At 34.8% G+C, this 22,840-nt stretch overlaps 1 protein-coding gene across 2 annotated transcripts; it reads left to right on the forward strand.

Moving 5' to 3' along the window:
• Positions 1-1,862: 1,862 nt before the first annotated feature.
• LOC126817314 (uncharacterized) lies at positions 1,863-22,450 on the forward strand. Of its 2 annotated transcripts, XM_050544171.2 has the most exons (18): positions 1,863-2,055; positions 8,717-8,801; positions 14,000-14,148; positions 14,575-14,705; positions 15,477-15,612; positions 16,291-16,359; positions 16,539-16,651; positions 17,265-17,346; positions 17,571-17,738; positions 18,162-18,248; positions 18,473-18,567; positions 19,154-19,261; positions 19,449-19,509; positions 19,770-19,877; positions 20,201-20,265; positions 20,403-20,474; positions 21,225-21,394; positions 22,234-22,450. In XM_050544171.2, exons 2-18 carry the CDS (start codon positions 8,744-8,746, stop codon positions 22,344-22,346), a joined length of 1,785 nt encoding a protein of 594 aa, XP_050400128.1. In that variant the 5' UTR covers positions 1,863-2,055; positions 8,717-8,743; the 3' UTR covers positions 22,347-22,450. The 2 variants fall into 2 exon arrangements, with proteins under 2 accessions (XP_050400128.1, XP_050400129.1); XM_050544172.2 differs by lacking the exons at positions 1,863-2,055; positions 8,717-8,801 and adding an exon at positions 11,406-11,622.
• The last annotated feature ends 390 nt before the right edge of the window (positions 22,451-22,840 follow it).

Here is a 22,840-nt window from a genome sequence, read left to right on the forward strand (position 1 = left end):
TTAATCCCGTTAAAAGCAATATTGATCACTAAACGCTCTGATGAGCAACACGGAAGGAGATACTTTACCCTAACCCTAACCAACAATCTCGTCAACAATCACGAGCCCTAACCTTATTTACATGTACAATAGGCCTGTTGACGGCACCGTGGGTTGAGAAAGGCATTCAGAATGTTTTTCCCAGCCCGGTCTTCACTTGTAGGGCTGATCGCGAAATTGTAACTAGCCGTAAGACAAAGAAACGCGTGTGTAAATATTTTTACGTGCATGTAACAGTAGAATCAAAAGTTACCACAGGTCACTCTCAAACTAACGGAAGTATTGTGTTGGCATTAAATACTACTCCATTCCAATCTTTCAATCATCATACTAATGATCCCCAACAGTGCGGATGATACATTCGGGACACTGTGAATTTTTTTGTTTTTTTAAGCAATATTTTTATTCATATATCTAAATGGGATATTAGAACAGAATTAGCCTATGTAAAACCACTCTCCCTAATACTGTAAGTTGTCAAGGTATTATAAAAATTGGGAGAATAACTCCGAAATTAATGTCAGAACTTGTTGCTCATTGGTAGACTCCCTCTTTGTATATAGCTAAACAAACTATAGAAATATCAAAATTATTGGCATATTCTGGTAACACACACAAATGAAATGTGTATGTCAGTATGGTATTTGGCACACACATACACAACATAATAAATAAAGACATAACTAATTTTGGGGACCCTGGCAGCAATTCAGTCATTACCCCCATGTCCAGGGCCAGAATATCATGATAAATAGAAGTAATCAAACGACTTCGTAATTCCACTTTCGCGCCATTACTTCGTTCCAGATTGTGTGTGTTAACAGGTTTATCTACTGCCCGCTGTAAATAGATCCTGTCTGAATGGTTTAATGGTCGAGAGGGAGACATTAAGTAATATATTGATACTTCACGAGGCGTCAGCCGAGTGTTGTTTAATATATTACGCAATGTCTTTAGCTCGAGACCATTAAACAACTTAAAATACAGACAGTATCCCGCACGTGCTTTTCAATGAAATACGTCACGCGAGTCCAATATTTCATCTAGTATAGATAATGTACGATTTGCAAGTTGCCCGTACATTATTGGAAATAATGGTACGCCAACATCAAAGGATGACGTCACATTTGTATTTTAATGCTAATTAGTTGGCAGTTCTGTTTATAACAGTTATAAGCGAGTAAAAAATAAGTTGGATGAGTTTCATTGAGAAAAAATCTATGTGGTAATAGTTCTAAATATTTGAATTGAAAATCATTTTCGCAAATAATATTTCCAACAAAATACTGATGACAACAGATTGTTAAAAGTATAAAAGGTTCTAATCCATTCAATATCTCGACCTCCGATGATCTAGAGAATTGATAATGGGCTTCTCAAGTGAAAACATGTCTAAATAATAATTAATATAACATTTGAAGCCAGAAAAAGACCGGCAAAGGCAGATTTAGCTCTTGAATAATATGCCTTGAATTAAAAAAAAAACCCATTTAACTCAAAATTCAAACAAATAAGCGACAATCAATACAAACAGGTTAAATCCAAATAAAGAAGAAAATGGACCACATTATGTATGTTTAAGTATAACAAATCAAGCTGATCTGGATGGCGGTGTAATGTGGATACTACAATAAAGATTTCAAAAGTCCTAGACTAAATGCAACTGTCAGAAATATCTTAAAAAGAGATCCGGGGTCGTTAAACGAATTCCTTTCATCTCCAATTCTTCGATAAGTAAACAAATGTCTGATAGAATTGGCTGACTTGAGCCGACTTATCCCCAGGGAAATAACCCAGCACGTTACAGAGAATTGACAGAAAACACAATCAGCAAGCAGTTGACTGTAAAGTTCGTCTCGATATTTCTTTCATTCAAGTACGGTAACTGAAGGCAGCAATTAGCTCAGTGAATAGCTTAATGATTGATAAGGAACATAAACGAGAACATCTATTTAAGAGACTACAGTCTGTAGGGTTCGGTTCGGTTTAATTTGGATTTACCTTATATATTGAGAGGTTTGTCACCATTTTTGCTTTTCTTGTTTGTTTCATATTATTTTAATGCTTTTCAAAGTCAAAATTAATTACTTCACTTTGAGTGTAATAACACCTACTAAAATATTGCATTGTGGATTGTTATTTGGGCGAATCTTGTCAGTGAAGGGGCTAACACTCATCTGAATGTCATCATCGGCACTTTAGATGTCGTGATACTTTTTTACGCTGATATTGCTTAAACATTGGTGTTGAGACTGGCTTGTTGTTTTGGGTACGTTTTATGCATGTGTTTGAATTTAAAAACATCTGAAGTTGCGATGGCAAATTATTCTTGTTTTCGCCAATAATAAGGGATTGTTGAGAGAAGCGAGAATTTTGTTAAAAAATTTTGTTAACATTGCTCATGTTTTCTTGTAATTACAATTGTTTGAATCAAGTTCTAGGTTTTGTGTGTATTTAAATACATTTATGCTGATATTTGGTATTGATGCCGTGTTATATTGCAATGGATATTGAAAATGTCACTGTTGTGTAAAGCGAAGTGAGATTTGCTTTCTTGCTTATTTTCTTGTGCGTATGTTTATTATTCCACTGTGATCAAACTGTCATCAAACCGTCAGTTAATATCGCCATTTGCAACTGTACGAACCCCATTTTACATCAACCTATTCACATACGCATAAACATTTTTCTGCTTCTTTTGACATCTTATGTGCACAGTTTGGTGAAACAATCAAGATGCTTGGAGTTTAATTTTCACGTTTCTAAACTTTTTCTTTTAGTTTGGGCACATTTAGAATGAAAACCGTTATGCAATATGCCATTCGTCGTTGTGGATGTTGGAGTCCGATCAGAAAACGCCTAGTTAAATAGCTCATAAACTAAATATCAGTGGAATGAATGGCATATCTTTAGATTTAAGCCGAATTTCATTCGATTGATACCAGTGGACATCTAGCATTAAATAGATACTCGATCGACAATGAATACTTCTTCAGGGATAAAGTAAATAACATAACTTCGTTTCAGTCATATTTTCAGATGGTGAAAAAAGGTATATTTGTGTGGTATATTTGGCGGGAGTACACCCCCCCCCCCCCCGGCCTCCCCAACAAAAATCCACCAATGTTTCCACCACACTATATAATATATAACAGATAAACTGATAAGTTGCTGTAGATAAGACATTCACACGTGGCATTTCTCACTGTTTTATTGATCTTGTCGATATAATCCATTTCAGAAATTTATAAACAAATATTTCGTTTTTGAACTTTTCAAATGGGACATATTTTCTTTTTATTCCGGTAATCTTGACATTTCTTTTAATGCGCATTTGAATCTTTTTTTTTATTGATTAGTTGGGACTGGGTGCAGAATTATTCCCAGTGCTGAATTTACCATGGAGCAAGATGAACAAGGGGTCACGAAAATTGTGAGGGGTGGGGAGAGAAATGGGGTTTAACGTCCACTCGACACATACTAGGTCATTTCGGGACTAATATATGGTTCAATTTTATTTCAATAATTCGCTTGCGCGTAGGGGTATTTAGCAGTGGGAGGAAACCGTTGGACCTGGAGAAACCCCACGAGGTTGAACAGGCGACACTACTCCTTGTCACGTACAACCGGGGATTGAAACCACGACAGTTGACTCAATGACAGACATATATGATACAGCGCGCACTTGCTAACCATTCGACCATTCACACCCCCCTCCTCCGCCAAATAATCCCAACATAAAACCCCACGACAAAGATTACTGGTATAAACACTACAATGACTGTTGTAATTTTGAAACCCTATAGGCCTAGAAGTTAGAAATGTGTTTTAAACTTGAAAATACAAGTTTGGAATCTGGACGTTTTGTTTTATTTCGACAGAAAAAATTTAACTTTACGGGTTACTTTGAAATAAATCTCATATGAGGAGAGGGTGAGTATGACTTCTAAAGATCTTAAGCGGTAACCTATACAATGATTAGTTTATACAAAACTAAATATAGAAATTTCAACATGACGTAGTGGACAGAACGTGTTTTGGACTGTGTGCTATTTTCGGTACCCACTGATTGTCAAGTATGCGCTAAAGGCACCAAGGACAACCGCGCGTTACTGGGTGTTTCAGCAAGTTTTCATGAATGTGGTCTATTTCTAGTAGCAGAAGAGCTATTAAGCGTAGAACGCATCGCGCTAATAATGACTAACGGCAAATTAATATCTTCCGTCAGATCTCGTGGCGAATGTCTGGTAATATCTACACGGCGATGATTTTGTTCAAGAACACTGTCAAATATTTTATTTATTAAAGCAAGCAGTAATGGATGACTTATGAAAGATTTATAGACATTTTCTTATTATTGCGTTAAAAACTGGTTTACGGCTGAATTCATGTTCAATAGAATGTGAATAAAAACAATATAGATACTTCCATAATACGCCATAACCGGAATTGATTTGAATTTCTTTTACCTAAACAAATGTAAAACAATATTTGTTCACGATATGAAATCCGTCATCAGTATATCTTTCTTCACTAAAATGTGCTGGTTTCATTACTTAAAAATACATTATGGGAGATTAGATAGAGAGTTGGCAGTTCTCACTATAATAGCTATAAAAAATAGATAATGTAAAGGGAATTTGCTGACAATTTCAGTCGAATTGATCCATTGTACTGAGAATTTAGCGATTGAATTTTGGTACGATATAATACATAGTCTCGATTATCCATTTCTTGATTTAATCACGAATGAGCGTAGAGCAGCAGATCGGATTCTAATCCAGTAAATATCACAGTCTAATTAATAATTTAGATAACATTTCAGGCCTAAAGAAAGACCCGCAATAGGCAGATTTAGCTCTTGGATAATAATGTACGTTTAAAGCCATTGCATTTTTCGGACAATATCTAATTTTTTACGACTTAAACCACGCTAAACTGATGATTTTATCATTTTAAGATGTAATTAAGAAAACATAAACCAAAGTTACGCCTGGCATTAATTCGACAAAATTAAAAGGGGGTCCATCAAAAGGTTTTACCCAACGTTATAAGAGGAGCTGGCTCTTTTTATCGTCTACACAGGATGTCTGAACCCTTGTCTGAATTTGGACAAAATGTAATTTTGGAAACGAATTTCAGTTAAAAGAAAGCAATATACATAGTGTTAGACTACATATTACCTACATAATAGACCCATGAGGGGTACATCGAAATGACAAGTATGAATCCATCGCAATTCATTACCTACATATCTACTTATTCCGCATGAAAAGGCATTTTTGGGTTGTTTTTTTTTCGTTTTAATGGGGGGGGGGGATATTTTTTTCAATATAAATGATTGGGAGATCAGGGAATAGGCAAAATGCCCTGTCTCTGTTTTCTTTTCGCTAGAACATGTTATAGGCCAGTTAGCAAGTCAAATTTGACAGACGTTTACCGAGTTTGCAGAGGAAAGTAAATATCGTTGTGGTGTATTAAGTGTTGTATTGGTGGGTGGCGGGGGGGGGGGGTCATTCCCATTCTCATCTTACCAGATACGCCCAATAATTGACTTAAAACAAATTCTGTTTTGTGTTATTTAGCATTGTTTTTGAGATTAGACAATGACAATTAGGCTGCACATGCAAGTGGCAGACGACCAGAATACGTAGTATATGAATAAAACATGACTTATCTTTAGTTAATCTGATAAAGAGCAGTTTTGCTTAAATAACGTGACTAATACTTTAGTATTCATGTTACATTGACACGGATGATATGTTGAAAAATCAATAATATAACAGTGAAGTTATCGCATCCCTCCAAATACAGGAAACCTCTAACAATATAAAATATATGAGATTATTTCATGTTCCTTAACAATTGTAAAAAGATCTGAAACTTTCACTTTATAGTGTAGCCTCTGGAAAGTACAATAATATGTCAACTATAATACGAGATTACAAGACTAAACCTAAAACTATAAAAGACAATTTTAAAGAAAAAGATGTGTTAGAAGCCTTTATTTACCGTTATAATACCGTAGAGGTTTGTTTAAAACTGATGGTTTGTTTAATATAGAAATTCGTTATCTACATGATGTGTGACAAAAACTAGGCTAATGAAGTACCTCGCATTATTCTACTACTTTCATAGACTAACTATGGTCCAGGCACGGATTAGCCCAATAAAATAGAATAACGTTGACGTAAAACGGTGTCCATACGAAACACTTACCCAGAAATGGTAATTGCCCCGCCCTAATATATAGAAAGAGTGGAGTTAAATTTCACTTCCAGCATCCATTAGACATAGAGAGGTCCAATATGGACCTTTAGCTGCCTCGGCTGAGAGGCCGGGATTCAGGCATCATGAGAGGTCAGGAATCAGATATCATTCAGACATCATTATCGTTCCCAGAGGGACGTTTTGTACAGCCTCCTTAGCTTAGAGGCCAGGAATCAGACACCATTTAGTATTCTCAGAAGGACATTCCCACAGCCTCCGCTGCTAAGAGGCCGGGATACAGACACCATGTAGGGTTCTTAAAATGACTAATTCAAAGCCTCTGGCTCCAAGGTAGAGTGAAGACATCGTGGTTCTTAGAAGGGCATACTCTCAGCCTCTAGTTCGAGGCCGGGATATAGACAATATGTAGTGTTTCAGCCGTTAGATCTGAGTTCTAGGCGTGTTAAACTCAGACTGTAGATATTATAATAACTCATAATGTAATATCATAGATGCTGTATTTCATATATAAACATAGTTATACAAACACAGTCAGTGTTCCAGAGTTAATTGATCACTGAAGTTTTATACCCAACGTGGAAGTCAGAGATAATTCATCTATCACACCGTGATATTTATAAGTAATCTGTAAAAAATGGTGTGTATTATCACTGTTCAAAAAACTTACATAGTATCTCATTTTCTGCCTACATATACTAATGAGCATTCTTCAGGCTAGATTTATTTTTTTGCTTCACAAGGATTATTCAAGATATCCAGTAGGGACTTTTTGTCTTCGCTTACGTTCAAACACATGAAATCTATGGAATTATTTGAACAAATGGCCAGATTATCCACATGGGCATAAAGAACAGCCCTAGCGAAATCCCAATTTAGGGATCGCACATTTCGAAAGCGAAACTTGGTTAGAATTTGTTATGTTATACAATGCTACTTAGATTATGCATGTTCAGCTTGGTTCTCAGGCTTAAACAAGAAGCTGAAGACCAAACTACAAATTATGCACAACAAAGTTATCCGATTCATATACGGCTTAGGTCCCAGAGATTCAATTACCCAAAATTTGTACAAAGATTTAAATAGTTTAAATCTTGATAATAGAGTCAAACAACTGAAATTGAACCGTGTTCACAAAATCTTTCATAATTGGTCTCCGGTGTACATGAAAGCAAATTTTCGCTTAGTCGGGGATGCTCATCTACATAGTACTAGATCAAGCATTTATAATTATGTTGTACCAAAATGCAAAATAATACCCAATACTCAACTTTCTACTATTCAAGTATTCAGGCCTGGAATGAACTTCCAAACCAACTTAAATCAATAGGTAACATTGGTACTTTTAAGAAAAATGTTAAACAACACTTGCTAGCAAAACAAATACAAATGTTTTAGTTTATGTATGTATACTCCGATGTCTTTCATACTTCTTTGTACTTCACAGCCCTTATGGGAAACACACATTTCACTATTTATTGTCATATTCCATCTTTCATCTTTCATAAATGAATCTGCCCCTCCATGATGACATAAACTGATCCTCATCCAAGGACCCCATTGGAAATAAACCTAGTTTTATTTTAAGCAGGTTTTTATGGGTTATCCTCAAGGGGCTGGTCATCCATGACATCATTACTTTTTCTCTCATCAAAACTTTCTCATCTTATTATCTTGTAACTTCATATTATCATCTATATTGTCATGTTTGATATGCCTCTTGGAAAAATAAATAAATAAATAAATAAATAAATAAATTTACATTTTATAGTTTTAAAAGTATAACAATAAATCAACATTAAACAAATTGATGATTAGACTAATTTGATTCGGAGGGTATCTATTCTATGACAATTTTTCATTTGATCTTGTCTGTCGTTTGCAGGTTGTCGTGTTTTGTAGAATAGAAATCGAAGACAATTCAAATGGAAAAATATTCGTTATGATGACTTGTGTTTAAACGTACTATATCACTCAGATTACACCGACGTACCCGTTAATATAGACCCATGTGTTTCTCTGAATTTTTTTACCGACAATATAAGTTATATGTTGTCCCCCCCCCCCCTTTATGGCTCAAATGGGAACTGATGACATGAAATCATTATTTCAACAATGTGATGTTTAGATTTGTTTTATTTGCATCACTATTTACATTGCCTTTAACTGTTTAAACTATTTGTAATAATCGAAAACTGCAACTATTATATCAGTTTTATTAGCAATGAATGTAGGTTATCTATATACGACAAGTAAAACCAAAGTAACTAAATGTTACTAAAAGATTAAAATGTTTATCTGCAATGTCAATTTTTGGTGTTATTTCTAATAAGCAACACAAATATACCAGTGAGCTTAGAAAATTCAAGTATTGTTTCACGACAGTTAAATATGCACAATTACAATTCCACTTCGATCGGGTGTATTGATATTTGTTTCTTTTTTTTAGTTTCAGGAGAAAACTGTAGACAGCTAGATGTTTCATGTCAATTTATTGTTAGTTTTTCTGTCAGGTTTATTACCCAAAATACTAGGTAAGATAATATTCTTAAAGCATGTATTTCAGTATGTGAGTTGGTGTCAATATTTCCACAGTTATAACATTCATTATAATTATAGGATTTATTCTAGCAATTTAAGAAATATTGAAATATTACAATCACAATTGTCTTTTCATCTATGAGGATTCAATTTGAGTTTTCTTTCGGAATACGTGGGTGTGGAGTTTCGTGTAATATGAACTATAATTATAATATTGCGCCCCCATGACCATAAAGAAAGACATGCAATAGGCAGATTTGGCTCTTGCGTAATGGGTGCTTAAACATACATAATGCAAGAGCTAAATCTGTCTATTGCAGGTCTTTCTTTATGCCTGAAATGTTATCTAAATTATTAATTAGACATTAAATAACTTATCCAGACCATAACCAACTTGCTAGCCTGTGATCTGTAGTGGATTAGGATTCGATTACTGCATAACTTTCCTTCACGATTTAATGATTAAATGGATAATCGAGACTATGTATTATATCGTACTGACTTCAGTAATAATGATCGAGGCTAGACTAAAAATTCAATCGCTAAATTCTCAGTAGAGTGGATCAATTTGACTGAAATTTTCAGCAAATTCCCTTTACATTATCTAGTTTTTAACTATTATAGTGAGAACTGCCAACTCGTTATCTAATCTCCCATAATGTATCTTTAACTGACAGCACATTATATACTCTTCAAAAAAAGTAGGGGATATTCAGAAACAATACAAAACTGCGGAAATGCTCTGCTGTTTTTATTAGAGGTAACCAGTGTATGTTCCTTGAATGACATTTAGAAGTAGAGGTACAATATTCATAATAACACAAATTTATGGATTTACTACTTCTTAGTTTATTACATGCAACGTTTCAATACTCTTACAGGTATCTTTATCAAGCAATGATCAATAATCAACCTAATTATTATCTTAAGGTTACCGAATTAGTTAGAAGATAAGATTAAAGACATTAACCTAGTTAATTGTGTAGATAAGGGCGTATTGATTGCAGGATTATATTTTAATTAGTTGGTGGCTTCAGTCCCCTATTTAATCTGTATATTTAATAGAAATAGTGAAATCATATTCAAAGGGAAATAGTTGTTGTTATAAATCTTAATTAATGTTATGTTTTGATTGTTATATTGTTTTTACTCATGGATGTACTATAAATGTAGCTTATTATTCATTATTGATCATTGCTTGATAAAGATACCTGTAAGAGTATTGAAACGTTGCATGTAATAAACTAAGAAGTAGCAAATCCATAAAGTTGTGTTATTATGAATATAGTAACCAGTGTATGTTAATAACAGGTCAATTGCCTACCCATGAACATAAACAGTTCATCTGGGCGGCTTATCTGACGGCCTCATTTCACTCGCAAAGAGATACACTATCAAAAGGGAAAATGGACATTTTTGATTTTTGTCTTAATAATGAGGAATTGCTCCACCAATCATCAGACATTCGACAATTCGTCGTGGCATGCTCCTAATCGACCGTCCAATCACGATTTGGGGCAATCTGACCTAATCCTCTTGCAGTGCCAAGGTCAATTCCTACAGTGTTGTCGGTTGACGTTGACGTCGACGAACAAATTAAACGTAACACACTAAAGCAAAGATACACTAAACAGTAAATCTTATGCAAGAATCGATAGGAAAGCAAACATGGATAGGATAAACCAGCAAACGGCAGTTTTCATCAACCCTTCCTTGAAGTGTCAAATTTGACAATGAACCCCTCCCACGTGTATGGCGCTATTGCGTGTCGCACATGCAGCTCAGTGGTTCTGTTGGCGCAATAAGTTCTTCATCTGTGAACATACTCTCAAAGCATGTCAACTGTCCATGACTATTTATCATATCCCAACCTGCGTAGGTATTTGCATTTCAATATCCCCAACTTTTTTTGAAGAGTATATTTATCGCTCCCTTTGAAAAATGTAACAGATACAGTGTACTGTCAAACGATAGATGGAGATTGTCGTATTGCGGTATATGAGCCAGCGTATGTTCAATCCTTCTGGAAGATGTGATTTGTAAATAGAAATTGAGGTCTCACATCCTTCTGTTCTACTCCGACTGGACTAATTAAGACTGACATACGCCATATACAGTGTGCTATGAAGGAAATATTGCCTAGAAGTGGCGCTACGGTCTACACTTTATTTACAGTTTATAATTACTGATTGTCAATGAATCAAACTTTAACAATGTTATCGAATGCTATCATTTCCGGAGATTATTGGTATAATTTATACACAATGATGTCTTTAAAAATCATCAAAATGGATTCTCCGGTAATCTTCTATAGGAAGAATTAAAGTCAAATGGGGAAACATTATAAGGCGACCGGGACAATAGCCATGCGATTGGATTACAGTAAGTTACTAATGGGTGTTTCGGTGTCTTTAAAAATCATCAAAATAGATTCTCGGGTAAACTTTTATAGGAAGAATTAAAGTCAAATAGGGAAACATTAATATAGTAAGGCAATAGCCATGTGATTGAATTACAACAAGCTACTAATGGGTGTTTCGGTATCGTTTAACAATATACGTAGATCTACTTCCTGTGTTGAGGTTATACAAGGCAATATTTTCAGTTCATGAATACTATTCGTTGGTATTGTATATATGACTATAATTTAAGCTGAAAAGCAACTCACTCAAGTGTTGAGCTAGTCACTTGTAAATTTATAACTGCTGTAAAGAATAGACTATTAGTGGTGAGACTTATAATATAGACTGTATGTTATCAGTATTGGCCACTGACAGCGTACACCTAGCGTTTACATAATGGCGGATGAGCGAGGTAAGTGAGGACCGATAACGGCGTTGATATCAGTGAGTGAAACAAACAACAAAGGTTATTGGTCACTACATATAAAATCGAGAAATCGCATTTCTTGGTGTAAACTGTGTAACGTTTCCTTACAGTGCCTCCTTTACAGCAGTGCAGTAGTTACGCAAGTAGGTCACTACTCCTGTGCATTCGGTATTCTTTGGTATTGAGGTAATGGAGAAAGACCCTTCTTACTGACGCTATCAAGACATAATCCCAGAATTCGTAACTCTAACCTTAAAATATCTTGCACTCTTATAGATGTCAACCGCAGTTTATATAGCTACGAAAGCATAAAAGCCCCAGTAAGACTTATTATATTGTCAGTATATTGGGGTACATAATATGTTAAAGATGTACAGGGAGCCATGGTGGATGAGTGGGTAAGACGCTGGCTCGCTAGCCTGGGGGTCGCGTGTTCGATCCCTTCATTGGCGAGAAAGTTCATCGGGATTTCCGACGTGGTTTCCCTTTGTCATTGGTGCAGGACGAAGGGCCCGACAAGGCAGCTGTCTAGTCGTTCGGATGGGAGGAAAAACAGAGGTACCGTGTACACATCGGCATGCACGTAAAAGATCGCTTGGCAGTTGAAATTCGATATAAGAGCAGGTCATAGTGTCACTGCCCGGGCAAAATTTCCCTCAGCGCCCAACGAATGGGGTATGCCCGTCTTCATTAGCCCAGTCGGAACAGAACAGTAGGATGTAAAACCCCAATTTAATTTCATTTCATTTCATTTAAAGCACGAAAGCATCTATGATAGATAATACACAAACAACAGGACTTTCGATTAGTTTCCTACACTTTAGCTGCAAGATAAGAATGTTGTAGGCTATTATGGGTATTGAAATAAACAGTAGACCCTGATTGATGTTTTGAAAACAGCCAGGAATTGTTACCTGGTCGTGAAGGAAATAGTGTTTTTTAAAACATTAAAATGGCGATCAAACTATTTTTATACGCCGACATGGAAATGTGGTCGTATATTGCCGTTGCCCCCGTCCGTCCGTCGGTCCGTCCGTCCGTCCGTCCGTCGTCCACAATTTCTTGTGAACACTCTACAGACTACATTTATCTACTGATTGTTTTGAAATTGATATATGTTGTTTGCATTAGTGAGATGAAAAAGCCTATTTAATTTCAATAACTTCCGTTAATTTCTGCTGGAGTTATGGCCCTTGTTTCACTTTGTTGCACCTTGTGAACGCTCTAACAACAAAAGTTATCAACCGATCTGTATGAAATTTATATATATCATTTAAATTAGTAAAACAAAGAAGCCTATTGAAATTCAGCAATTTCCGTTTATTACATCTAGAGTTATGGCCCTTGTTTCACTTTGTTGAATCTTGTGAAGCTCTAATGACAACAGTTATCATCCGATCTGTTTGAAATTTATATGCATCATTTAAATTAGTGAAACGAAGAAGCCTTTTGAATTTCAGCAATTTCCGTTAATTACATCTAGAGTTATTGCCCTTGTTTCACTTTGTTGAATCTTGTGAACGCTCTTATGACAACAGTTATCATTCGATCTGTTTGAAATTGATATGCATCATTAAGATTAGTGAAACGAAGAAGCCTATTGAATTTCAGCAATTTCCGTTAATTACGCCGTGAGTTATGGCTCTTGTTTCACTTTGTTGTACCTTGTGAATGCTCTAACAACAAAAGTTATTATCCGATCTGTATGAAATTTATATGCATCATTCAAATTAGTAAAACAAAGAAGCCTAGTGAATTTCAGCAATTTCAGTTGAGTACATCTAGAGTTATGGCCCTTGTTTCACTTTCTTGAATCTTGTGAACGCTCTAATGACAACAGTTATCATTCGATCTGATTGAAATTGATATGCATCATTTAAATTACTGAAACGAAGAAGCCTTTTGAATTTCAGCAATTTCCGTTAATTACGCCGTGAGGTATGGCCTTTGTTTCCCTTTGTTGTTCCTTGGGAACGTTCGAACGACAAAAGTTATCATCCGATCTGTATGAAATTTATATGCATTATTTGAATTAGTAAAACTAAAAAGCTTGTGGAATTTCAACAATTTCAGTAGATTACTTCCAGAGTTACGGCCCTTGTTTTAGTTTTTAGAACCGTGTGAACCCTCAAACGACGAAAATTATAATGTCATCTGTATGAAATTGTCTATTAAATTCCCCTAATTACCTACAAAATAATGAATATGCGACAATCCTTGTCAACTGCGCGGACGATTTAGCTGCTGTGGGCGTATGTTTTGTTGCTTGGCAACCTATCTTTTAAATAAAAAAAACCTTGACGATAAAGCTGTTAGCGGAAGTATTTTCGATGTCTGGCAATTTATCTTTTTATATTTTAAGGCAGTGCAGTGGATGACTTAATATCGATAGAAAATGAATTTTGGGAATGGAGATTAGATGATTCCCCAGAGTTTGCCACACTTACAGGGGATTTTAGACGCAATGATCGACTACGTCAGTTCGGTGTTGATCTTTTTAAACCACGCAATGTAAGTTAAATTCTGGTTATGCTGCATCTAGTGGAAAATGAATGATATTCATATAGGGAAGACTATATTTATATACGTAATCTATAGCATGACAATAATTAAGTGCGCATACATAATGTAATAATTCATTGTACCGTTTATAATAATATGCATATAAAGAGAATGTACATTTGTATGCGTAACTAAAGAATATAATATTATTTCATTCTATTTTTGTATACGTGTAAAGAGTATTTTATTTCATTCTACGTTTTATAAATACAAACGATATATTTCTGTAAACTTTTGGGTTACGTGTTAACGAATCTTGTATTATTTCATTTCACTTTTTCAATACGCATAAAGAGTAAGATATAATTGCAATAGACATACAACATAACAACATGCTAAACTATACAGTGACTATTAATCTGTTATGTTAATCAGGATAAAGTGGAAGGTTTCCTTAAAAGAGTAAATGCCATCGATACCGACGATTTCAACCAAAAACAACTAGCTGATTATCTGATATTTAAAGATAGTTTACAAACATACGTTGATGGATATAAATGGCGACTGTAAGTATACAAAATTATTCTGGAAGCTATCAGAAGATGACATATTTTTATTAAATGATATAAAGGGATTCAACCATAATTGGATTCCTAAAGTGTATGTCTGTGACACTAATATTGAAACATCTGAATACTTCAACCAACAGTTTGTAGTACAGTCTGAATCGAGAATAACAAGCTCGGTCTAAATCACTTGGCCAGATGTTCCACGCCATCTGGTTAATTTAAGGAACAGAAAATGGTCCCCCAAGCGCTATACATCTTGTTGTTGCTGTTTTTACGGGCAACGCTCTTCGTAAAAGGCCTTAAGGCTTTGTCAATTCAAGTACAACCGACATGACACTTGGCATAGTTGTTTCTTGGTCAACTGCGCATTGATTGGAGGGGCTTATATTACGTCACAATTCCAAGATGGCTTTGGTGACCCCTTGGTCCGTTTCTCGGTCCATATAGTACTCTCGTATTTATTTGTATAGCATTTAAAGGTCTTGTAGATTTTAGGAGTGAGTTATGATTTCTAATGTAAAGAAATAAAGTACAAATACAGCATATGTGAGTAAATGATTTTTTATGATGAAGTATTTGAGAGAGGAGTCCATTACTTGAATATCCATATTAGTTGAACATTAGGCGGTTATCTTTACACGGTCTTTAGTTTTAAAATAGCAATAGAAGTGACTTTGCGAATTTGACTTGATTCAATTCTTCAAATTAACCCGTTATTATTTAATTAGACGATCATGGGCTTAATTAATTTTATTTGACTATTTTCAGTCACAATACCCTCAACCCAGTGAACTTTCTGGAAGGATTAACGGCCAATCCTGATCATTTTGTTAATACCACTCCATTTGTTTCAAGAGGTGATTTTGAAAACTTTATTGAAAGACTTCAAAAAATACCTAAACAGGTAACAACTTGTCATTTCAGTTCATATAGCTACCAAAGTATATTGTTAATTTAACTAACGTGGGTGCCGATTCTGTTGGTGTCATTGGTTACAAGATTCTACCCGATCCTTTATAATAGTAATTACAGGAGGCTCACTCTATACGCAAAGAACACTGATAAGACAAACCAGCGGACAAGACACAAACTATACTGAACAGATATTACAAACAACAAAGTGATATCAATTCGCGTGAACAGATCAGATGGTCACGCGGGATGGTGTTCTTCACCTTATAATACACTTGATATCACTTTTAGATGGCGAAGTTCATATAGCTTCCTATTTTTTTATGTACTTTTGTACAGGACTGTGGGATTAATGTATATGTCACGATTCTTTAAATCCACTAAGTTCGTATCTTTTATATTGACATGAATTCAGAAAATTTATCTTTATTAGCCCGCTTGGCACATCCGCCCGACGAAGTAGTGCGTTAAACCTCCATTCATTTGATTTCACTAAGGGTCATACAAGTGTTACACGACAGCGAATACATTCACTAACAGTATACTTTAAATTCCATGTATTTTACATTTTCACACCATGTCAGCTAGTCACGTGTGCTCGTCCTCTTTGTGCGCAAATTCTTTGTCGAAGAGACTAAATTTATGATTTCATGATATTATTTTTTTTTAGTTTTCACAGTATAAAGACTTGATGAGAGAGGCTATTAAGCAAGGCAATACGAATAACAATGTTTCAATGGTAAGTATATATACATGTAGAAATAAGCTTTATTAGTAGCGAAAGAAATTATATACATCACATTCTAAACAAATATGAACTATAGAGTAAAACACTAAGCTGGTCTCGCCAAAAAGCCATGCTACCACCACCGATGTATCAAATGCTCTATCATTAATTAATAGATATTTATTTTCTAGAACGCCGTTCCAGGTCAAATAGATGAACGCCTTGTTGATGACGTCACCAAGTCTATATATTACACTCCCTTTACAACTTTTCTTGATGAATCTTCGGTACCGGACAATGTCAAGTAAGACTTTCAGCAATATGGACTTTTTGTATTTGTGTAGTCTAATTATTGCTATAGATCTAAGGAGTCTAAGCAGACAACCATGTGATATATCGCCATCGTTTCCAGAAAGTGACGAGCAGTGAATGGTCCAGTACTTAATTATATTAAACATACATTATACAAGAGCTAAATCTGCATATTGCAGGTCTTTCTTGAGGCCTGAAATGTTATCTAATTTATTAATTAGACATTAATTAACTTATCAAACCATAATCATCTCTCGATGTCATAGCTAGCCTGCGATATTTACTGGATTGAAAATCCGATCTGCTGCTCAAGGCTCATTGATGATTAAATCAAAAAATGGATAATCGAGACAGATATAGTCCGATATTTGATAAAATAAATCCGCACAGTGAATTCACTTAAATTGACACATTTTTGTACCCAAATCCATGAGGTTTGGTCAATTTAGTTAACTACACAACGTATTTTTTTTATTTAGAATTACTAATCCCTATTTATCATATGCCATTGAGTAGAAACTAATAATTTTATTTGGTATATGTCATATCCAGAATAAATATTCCATTATCCACATAAATTGACATCGTGTGTTGTTTTCTTTCAGACCAGGCATTCGTCAGCGCGCCCAAAAAGCCATTGAAGGAATAATGGAAGCATACAGGGACATGAAATCTTTTATTCAAAAGGTATGTGTAATTTGTCAAAATAAAGCTATAATCAAACTATGGCTCACAACAACCCTCTGACGACAACCTTTCTGAGCTTATTATTATATTTTTCGTGTATAAAACCATTTATTTACAGAATTACATGAGCGAACATTTTGTTATATGTATCTGAAATAAAACTATTTACAGGACTACATGAGAGAACATTTTGTTATATTTATCTGGTATAAAACTATTTACAGGACTACATGCCTAATACAAGAACAACTTGGGGCGTAAATGGTTGGCAAGATGGTAAAGGGGATTATGAGGCTTGTTTAAAATGGCATCTGTCTTTAGACATGTCACCAAAACAAGTTCATGATAAAGGTCTACAAGAAGTTGAACGAATTGGAAAGAGTATGAATCAAGTAAGTAAGGTTAACGTCCACTCGACACAAACTAATTCAATTCGTGACGAACTATTGTTCAGTTTTATTCCAGTAATTATAGGTACAATGTATATAGCCGTGAGAGCAACCTGAAGAAAACCCACGGGGCTGGACAAGCGATCTTATTTCTTATCACGTACAAACTTGGGGTCGAAACCATCTCACCTGACTCAATTACAAATCTTATGGTATCAACCGCACGCGTTAGACCACTCAACCACCCAAACCCATTTAGTAAAGAAAGTAAAGACTTTAATTTAGCCAAAAGAATTTTTTCTCCCTTTATAGATCTAAGATGTAAAGATAAACCGGGTTCATATGGAGGAATTGGACATCTGGTTATAATTCTACTTTTAAAACTCCCATTTGTTTGCTACTTAATCCTTCTTATTACATTTTCAGACAATGAAGGCTATTGGCTTTAGTGGGTCGATTCCGGAATTTTTTAAAATGATTCGAGATGAGCCCAAATTTCATATCCATTCTGCTGTAAGTTAAGAAATTAAGAAATCTATTTCAGCATATTTGTCGAAAGTGGATCATTTAAGCAATTATTTTCAGAATTTTTCGAATTGTGGATAAATTAGAAAAATCAGATTTTGTTCTAAGAAGATTTATCAATTTGTGGGTAGAGTGAGAGAAATATTTAAGAACTTAAGGAATCTTGTAAGAACGGCAAGGTGTGTAAATCAACACATTTTATTGTATTGTAGGAAGTTCTTCTGAGGAAATATGAAGACATTATTTACAATCAGGCTTTTCCCAAACTAGACCAGTTATTCAAAGATATTCCAAATCTTCCATTAGCGTAAGTATTACGGTACAAGCATCCATTCAAGGTGTATTCTTGTGCGTTATATTTTGGCTGCAAATGATAGATCCTCAAAGCTATAGTATATCTGGTCGACTGCTTCAACATAAACCACGATGAGCTGCTAGTCGGTCCCGTGACCTTTCCGCTCAACTAGAAAGTTCAAGGGTTCCAATACCGGCGTTGACCGAAAAGATCATATCGTAATATTTCAGAAGGTAGATAAAAGACCCATTGGCAATTGGAATTCGATGAAGAGTAGGCGGTAAATTTCTCCTTCCTAGCATTGCACAGGTGACCATAGAAACAAAATTAATGGAATTTTATAGTCTGAAATTGACTGAAGTATTGTGTTAACGATACATTACATTCCTTTCGTTTCTGGTCGATCACTAAGTTGATGGATTGTACCCATTCTTGGTTTATATCGGGTTAATATCCTTATAGTTTATCTTCTATATGCCAACCTAAAGTACCCAAAGTATAACTTTAACTAACATATTATGACTGTTTTTTATACGTTGACTCAGTGAGAAAGACGTTAAAATCCATTTCATATCATTTAATTTTATTATACGTGCAGTATACAAATGATGCCTTACGATGGAGCTGGTGGTGAATATTTATCTGGTACTGCCGATGGTTCCAGACCTGGTGTCTTTTATGTCAATCTAAGAAGACCAGAAGATACGTAGGTTTTACTGTGATTATTATTGACGTTCAGATACGGTGCCAATTATGGTTATGCACTCCTGTGCATTTCGTTAATTTTGTTCTCAGTTTGTAACTTAGATAACAAATGAATTCTATGCATTTTCCGATACATGGACATTGTGGACTTTCTTACCGTAACTAACAATGTTATATATCTGTTCCAGAGCAACAATAGATATGATGTCATTAGCTCTCCATGAAACAGTTCCAGGTCATCATCTACAGGTAGAGTTAATATTATTGTACTAGTCGTCTCCAAATTAAATAGATTCTTGGTCATGTATATATTAGATTATGTCCATAGTAATCAATCTACCAATATATGCATGTACAGAGATAAAGATGGTTTTAAGATTGGTATGTATTTAATAGTTGTTTTCAAGGAGTCCGGTCATCTCTTCTTTTGTTAAGTGGATGACGATCACGAATTTGTCCTAATTTGAATTATATCAATACTGAAATACCATAAAATGTTTATTTTATAGAGTATATATGCCCTGTCTGCATCATTACCAAACTACCGGAAGTTCCAGGAAGATTCTAATTATTACCAACCACCACTTAAATTCCCGTTCTACACAGCTTATTTAGAGGTAAATTCGGAATTATTTAGACAATTTTGTGTTTCAGAGAGTAAATCAACTTCACGTTTCTAGAATGTCTTATAACACTCCTCATATTTTGTAAACCTTTGCAAATTTAATTGGTGTAATTTGAAATTTGAACACATGAAAGAGGATAAGGGTATTCACCAAATATATTTAGACATTACTATAATCAATATTGAATCATTTCATGGAAAACTGAAAAGGTGATAGTATTGTCTATAAAATTATGATACAATAATGTTTTTTTTCCTTCTAATTATATTAAGTTTCAGATTATACTAATGATTGGTTGTTATATATTATTTCAGGGTTGGGGTTTATATGCCGAATATCTAGGAGAAGAACTGGGACTGTATGATAATGATTATATATTGTAAGTCCCCTATCATTTAGTTATGATACATGGTAATTATAAAATGTAACGCCAAGCCTTAATTTACGAAGTTTTAACTATATCCATCTTTTACTTACACTTTACCAACATAGTTTTATCAATTTTTCATTTACTAGAATGGGTCGCTATGGTTCTGAAATGTTCCGTGCCTGTCGCCTGGTGGTTGATACAGGGTTACATTATTTCAAGTAAGTAATAATTATGTTTTCTGTGATTTTTGTGGATCACTTTGTATGGACCTGAAACTTATGATTAGCTCAGTGGTTCTCAACCTTTTTTTGGCAACGGTATACCTTGGAACACATGCAATAATTGCGGCACACCAGGCTAAATATATATAATAAATATTTGAATTTTGCAAAATAAAAACATGGTAAGTCCGACGGAATACAACCGTAGATAGAGACTAGTCATAGACACATAGAATGACTAAAACTCAATAAAGAAAAACACAGCTATGAACTTATCAGTAGACACCAGTGAATACTCATTTGAGATCACTTGGTTTTTCACATTTTCTTAGTGTTAGCCAGATCTCACGGCACAATTCGCACACTGGTTGAAAATCAATGGATTAGCTCAACACTCATAAAATATTTCCATTTTTAAACATTTAGGCTGTCCTCATGAAAACCATCTCTAGAATTTAAATATGATTATCATGGTGGTTAGAACCCAAGTCATCCGGCCACGGTACACCAATGATTTCGCCATTTGCACTAATTTTATTTCTCTCGTCTTTGATCGACACTAACCCGTCCCCAGCCTCAAAATCATGAATACAAAACCTGACCGAAAATGTAAATGCAAACCCTTTCCCTCCATTATACGCAAATCGCCACGCTTTAAGCGAGAAAAGATGTAAGGGAGAGAAAGACTAAAACAAAAGGGGGTTACATCTGGGCTCTCCAAAAGTGCACGATTTAATTTTTTTTCAGTTGGACACGTGATCAGGCCGTAGATTACATGTTAGAGAGAACCGCCAGTTCCCGAACCGATCTGGAACATGAAGTTGATAGATATATGACATGGCCAGGACAAGCTTGTGCCTATAAAATAGGTGAACTGAAAATAAAGGAATTAAGAGAAAAGGCCCGACAAGCATTTGGTAAGCTCGATATGTTGGTATACACTCTCTAATTATTATCTGTCTGACTGGCTGGTTTTAATTAAGATAGTCTACCCGGTTCGTTCGTTAGCTCGTTCCTGGGGTAATACTTCCACTTCCACCTAGAGTTATATCGCAGACAAATGCAAACGGTGGGTGAATTGTAAGTTATAGTGAGATCATGGACCTTATATTTATAGTGTTGTATCCATTACACTTTAACGGCAATCCTAAATAAGTTCCAGTAAAACATTCTGATGTTATTGAACATGTTCTAGAAAGGGTTAAGAATTAGGACTGCATAATCCTCGGCTGATGAATCTACGTGCTTTTAATTAACTAAGTAATATACAAGGGTATGCATTAGTCGTATTTTCTTTTATTACTTTATGGTTTGCTTGCATTAAGCTAGGTATCACCTAGGCGGAAGGGAGGCGGAAATTCCATGCATTTAATAATCACTTCTATAGGCTGATTCTAGTTCAGTAATCATGTCCAATCACTTATACACATGAAAGTTTTTATAAGCTATTAGTAAGACGTGTTCTAAGATATTACGGTGCAGAACTGTAGGGCGTTAAACCCCATTCCATTCATTCATTCTAAAATGTCTACTTAATCTTTTAGAACAATCAATACCACGTCTCAGTTATATCAGATGTTTGTATAGCAACAGTTTCGTATTGATTGAAATAAAACATTAACGAATTTATTTTTTGAAGAATATTTAAACTTTATGTGATATTCTCAAACCCCTAAATAACCATATTTTACTGGCGATGTGGTTTGGTAGCTTATAGATAAAACATGATTTTTACGTTTTTATATTTTTTGTGTAGGTTCCAGTTTTGATGTTAGAGAGTTTCACTCCATTGTTCTAGAAAACGGACCAGTTCCATTGAGTGTTCTCGAGATGTTAATCGACAACTGGATCAAGAATAAAAGTGGCTGAATTCAAAATTGATTATTTCTAGAGATATGCGTCTTTTGATTAATTTTGCACATACTTCCTTAAGATAGATGAATTGATATAATAAAATTTATTGTTGATTTTTATTGTGCTTATTGATATTTTTTTTTGTATGTTTGACTTCATAACGAATCATATGTAATGCCAATGGTATTGATGGACGAGAGTTCCGAAAGAGAGTATGTAAATATATTACGCATATTTCTTAGAATAAATAACAGCTAATAATACTGTATCACTGACAAATCAGATTCTAAGTGTGTGTGAGATGGGGGGGGGGGGCGGAAAACTCGCTTGCTTTGCTAAAAAGATTCTTTACATGTGATATTTGATCTCGAAACTATAATACATAAACCTAGACTTACACTAAGGGAAACATTACATCTGGTACTGTTGTTAAAATTAATGCTCCCTGCGTACGGTACGTATAGTTAATCTCTTGTAACATAGTATCAAAGGATCTAATGATAACGCTG

This window comes from Patella vulgata, chromosome 4, assembly GCF_932274485.2.
Source record: "Patella vulgata chromosome 4, xgPatVulg1.2, whole genome shotgun sequence".
Classification (NCBI taxonomy): Eukaryota; Metazoa; Mollusca; class Gastropoda; family Patellidae; genus Patella; species Patella vulgata.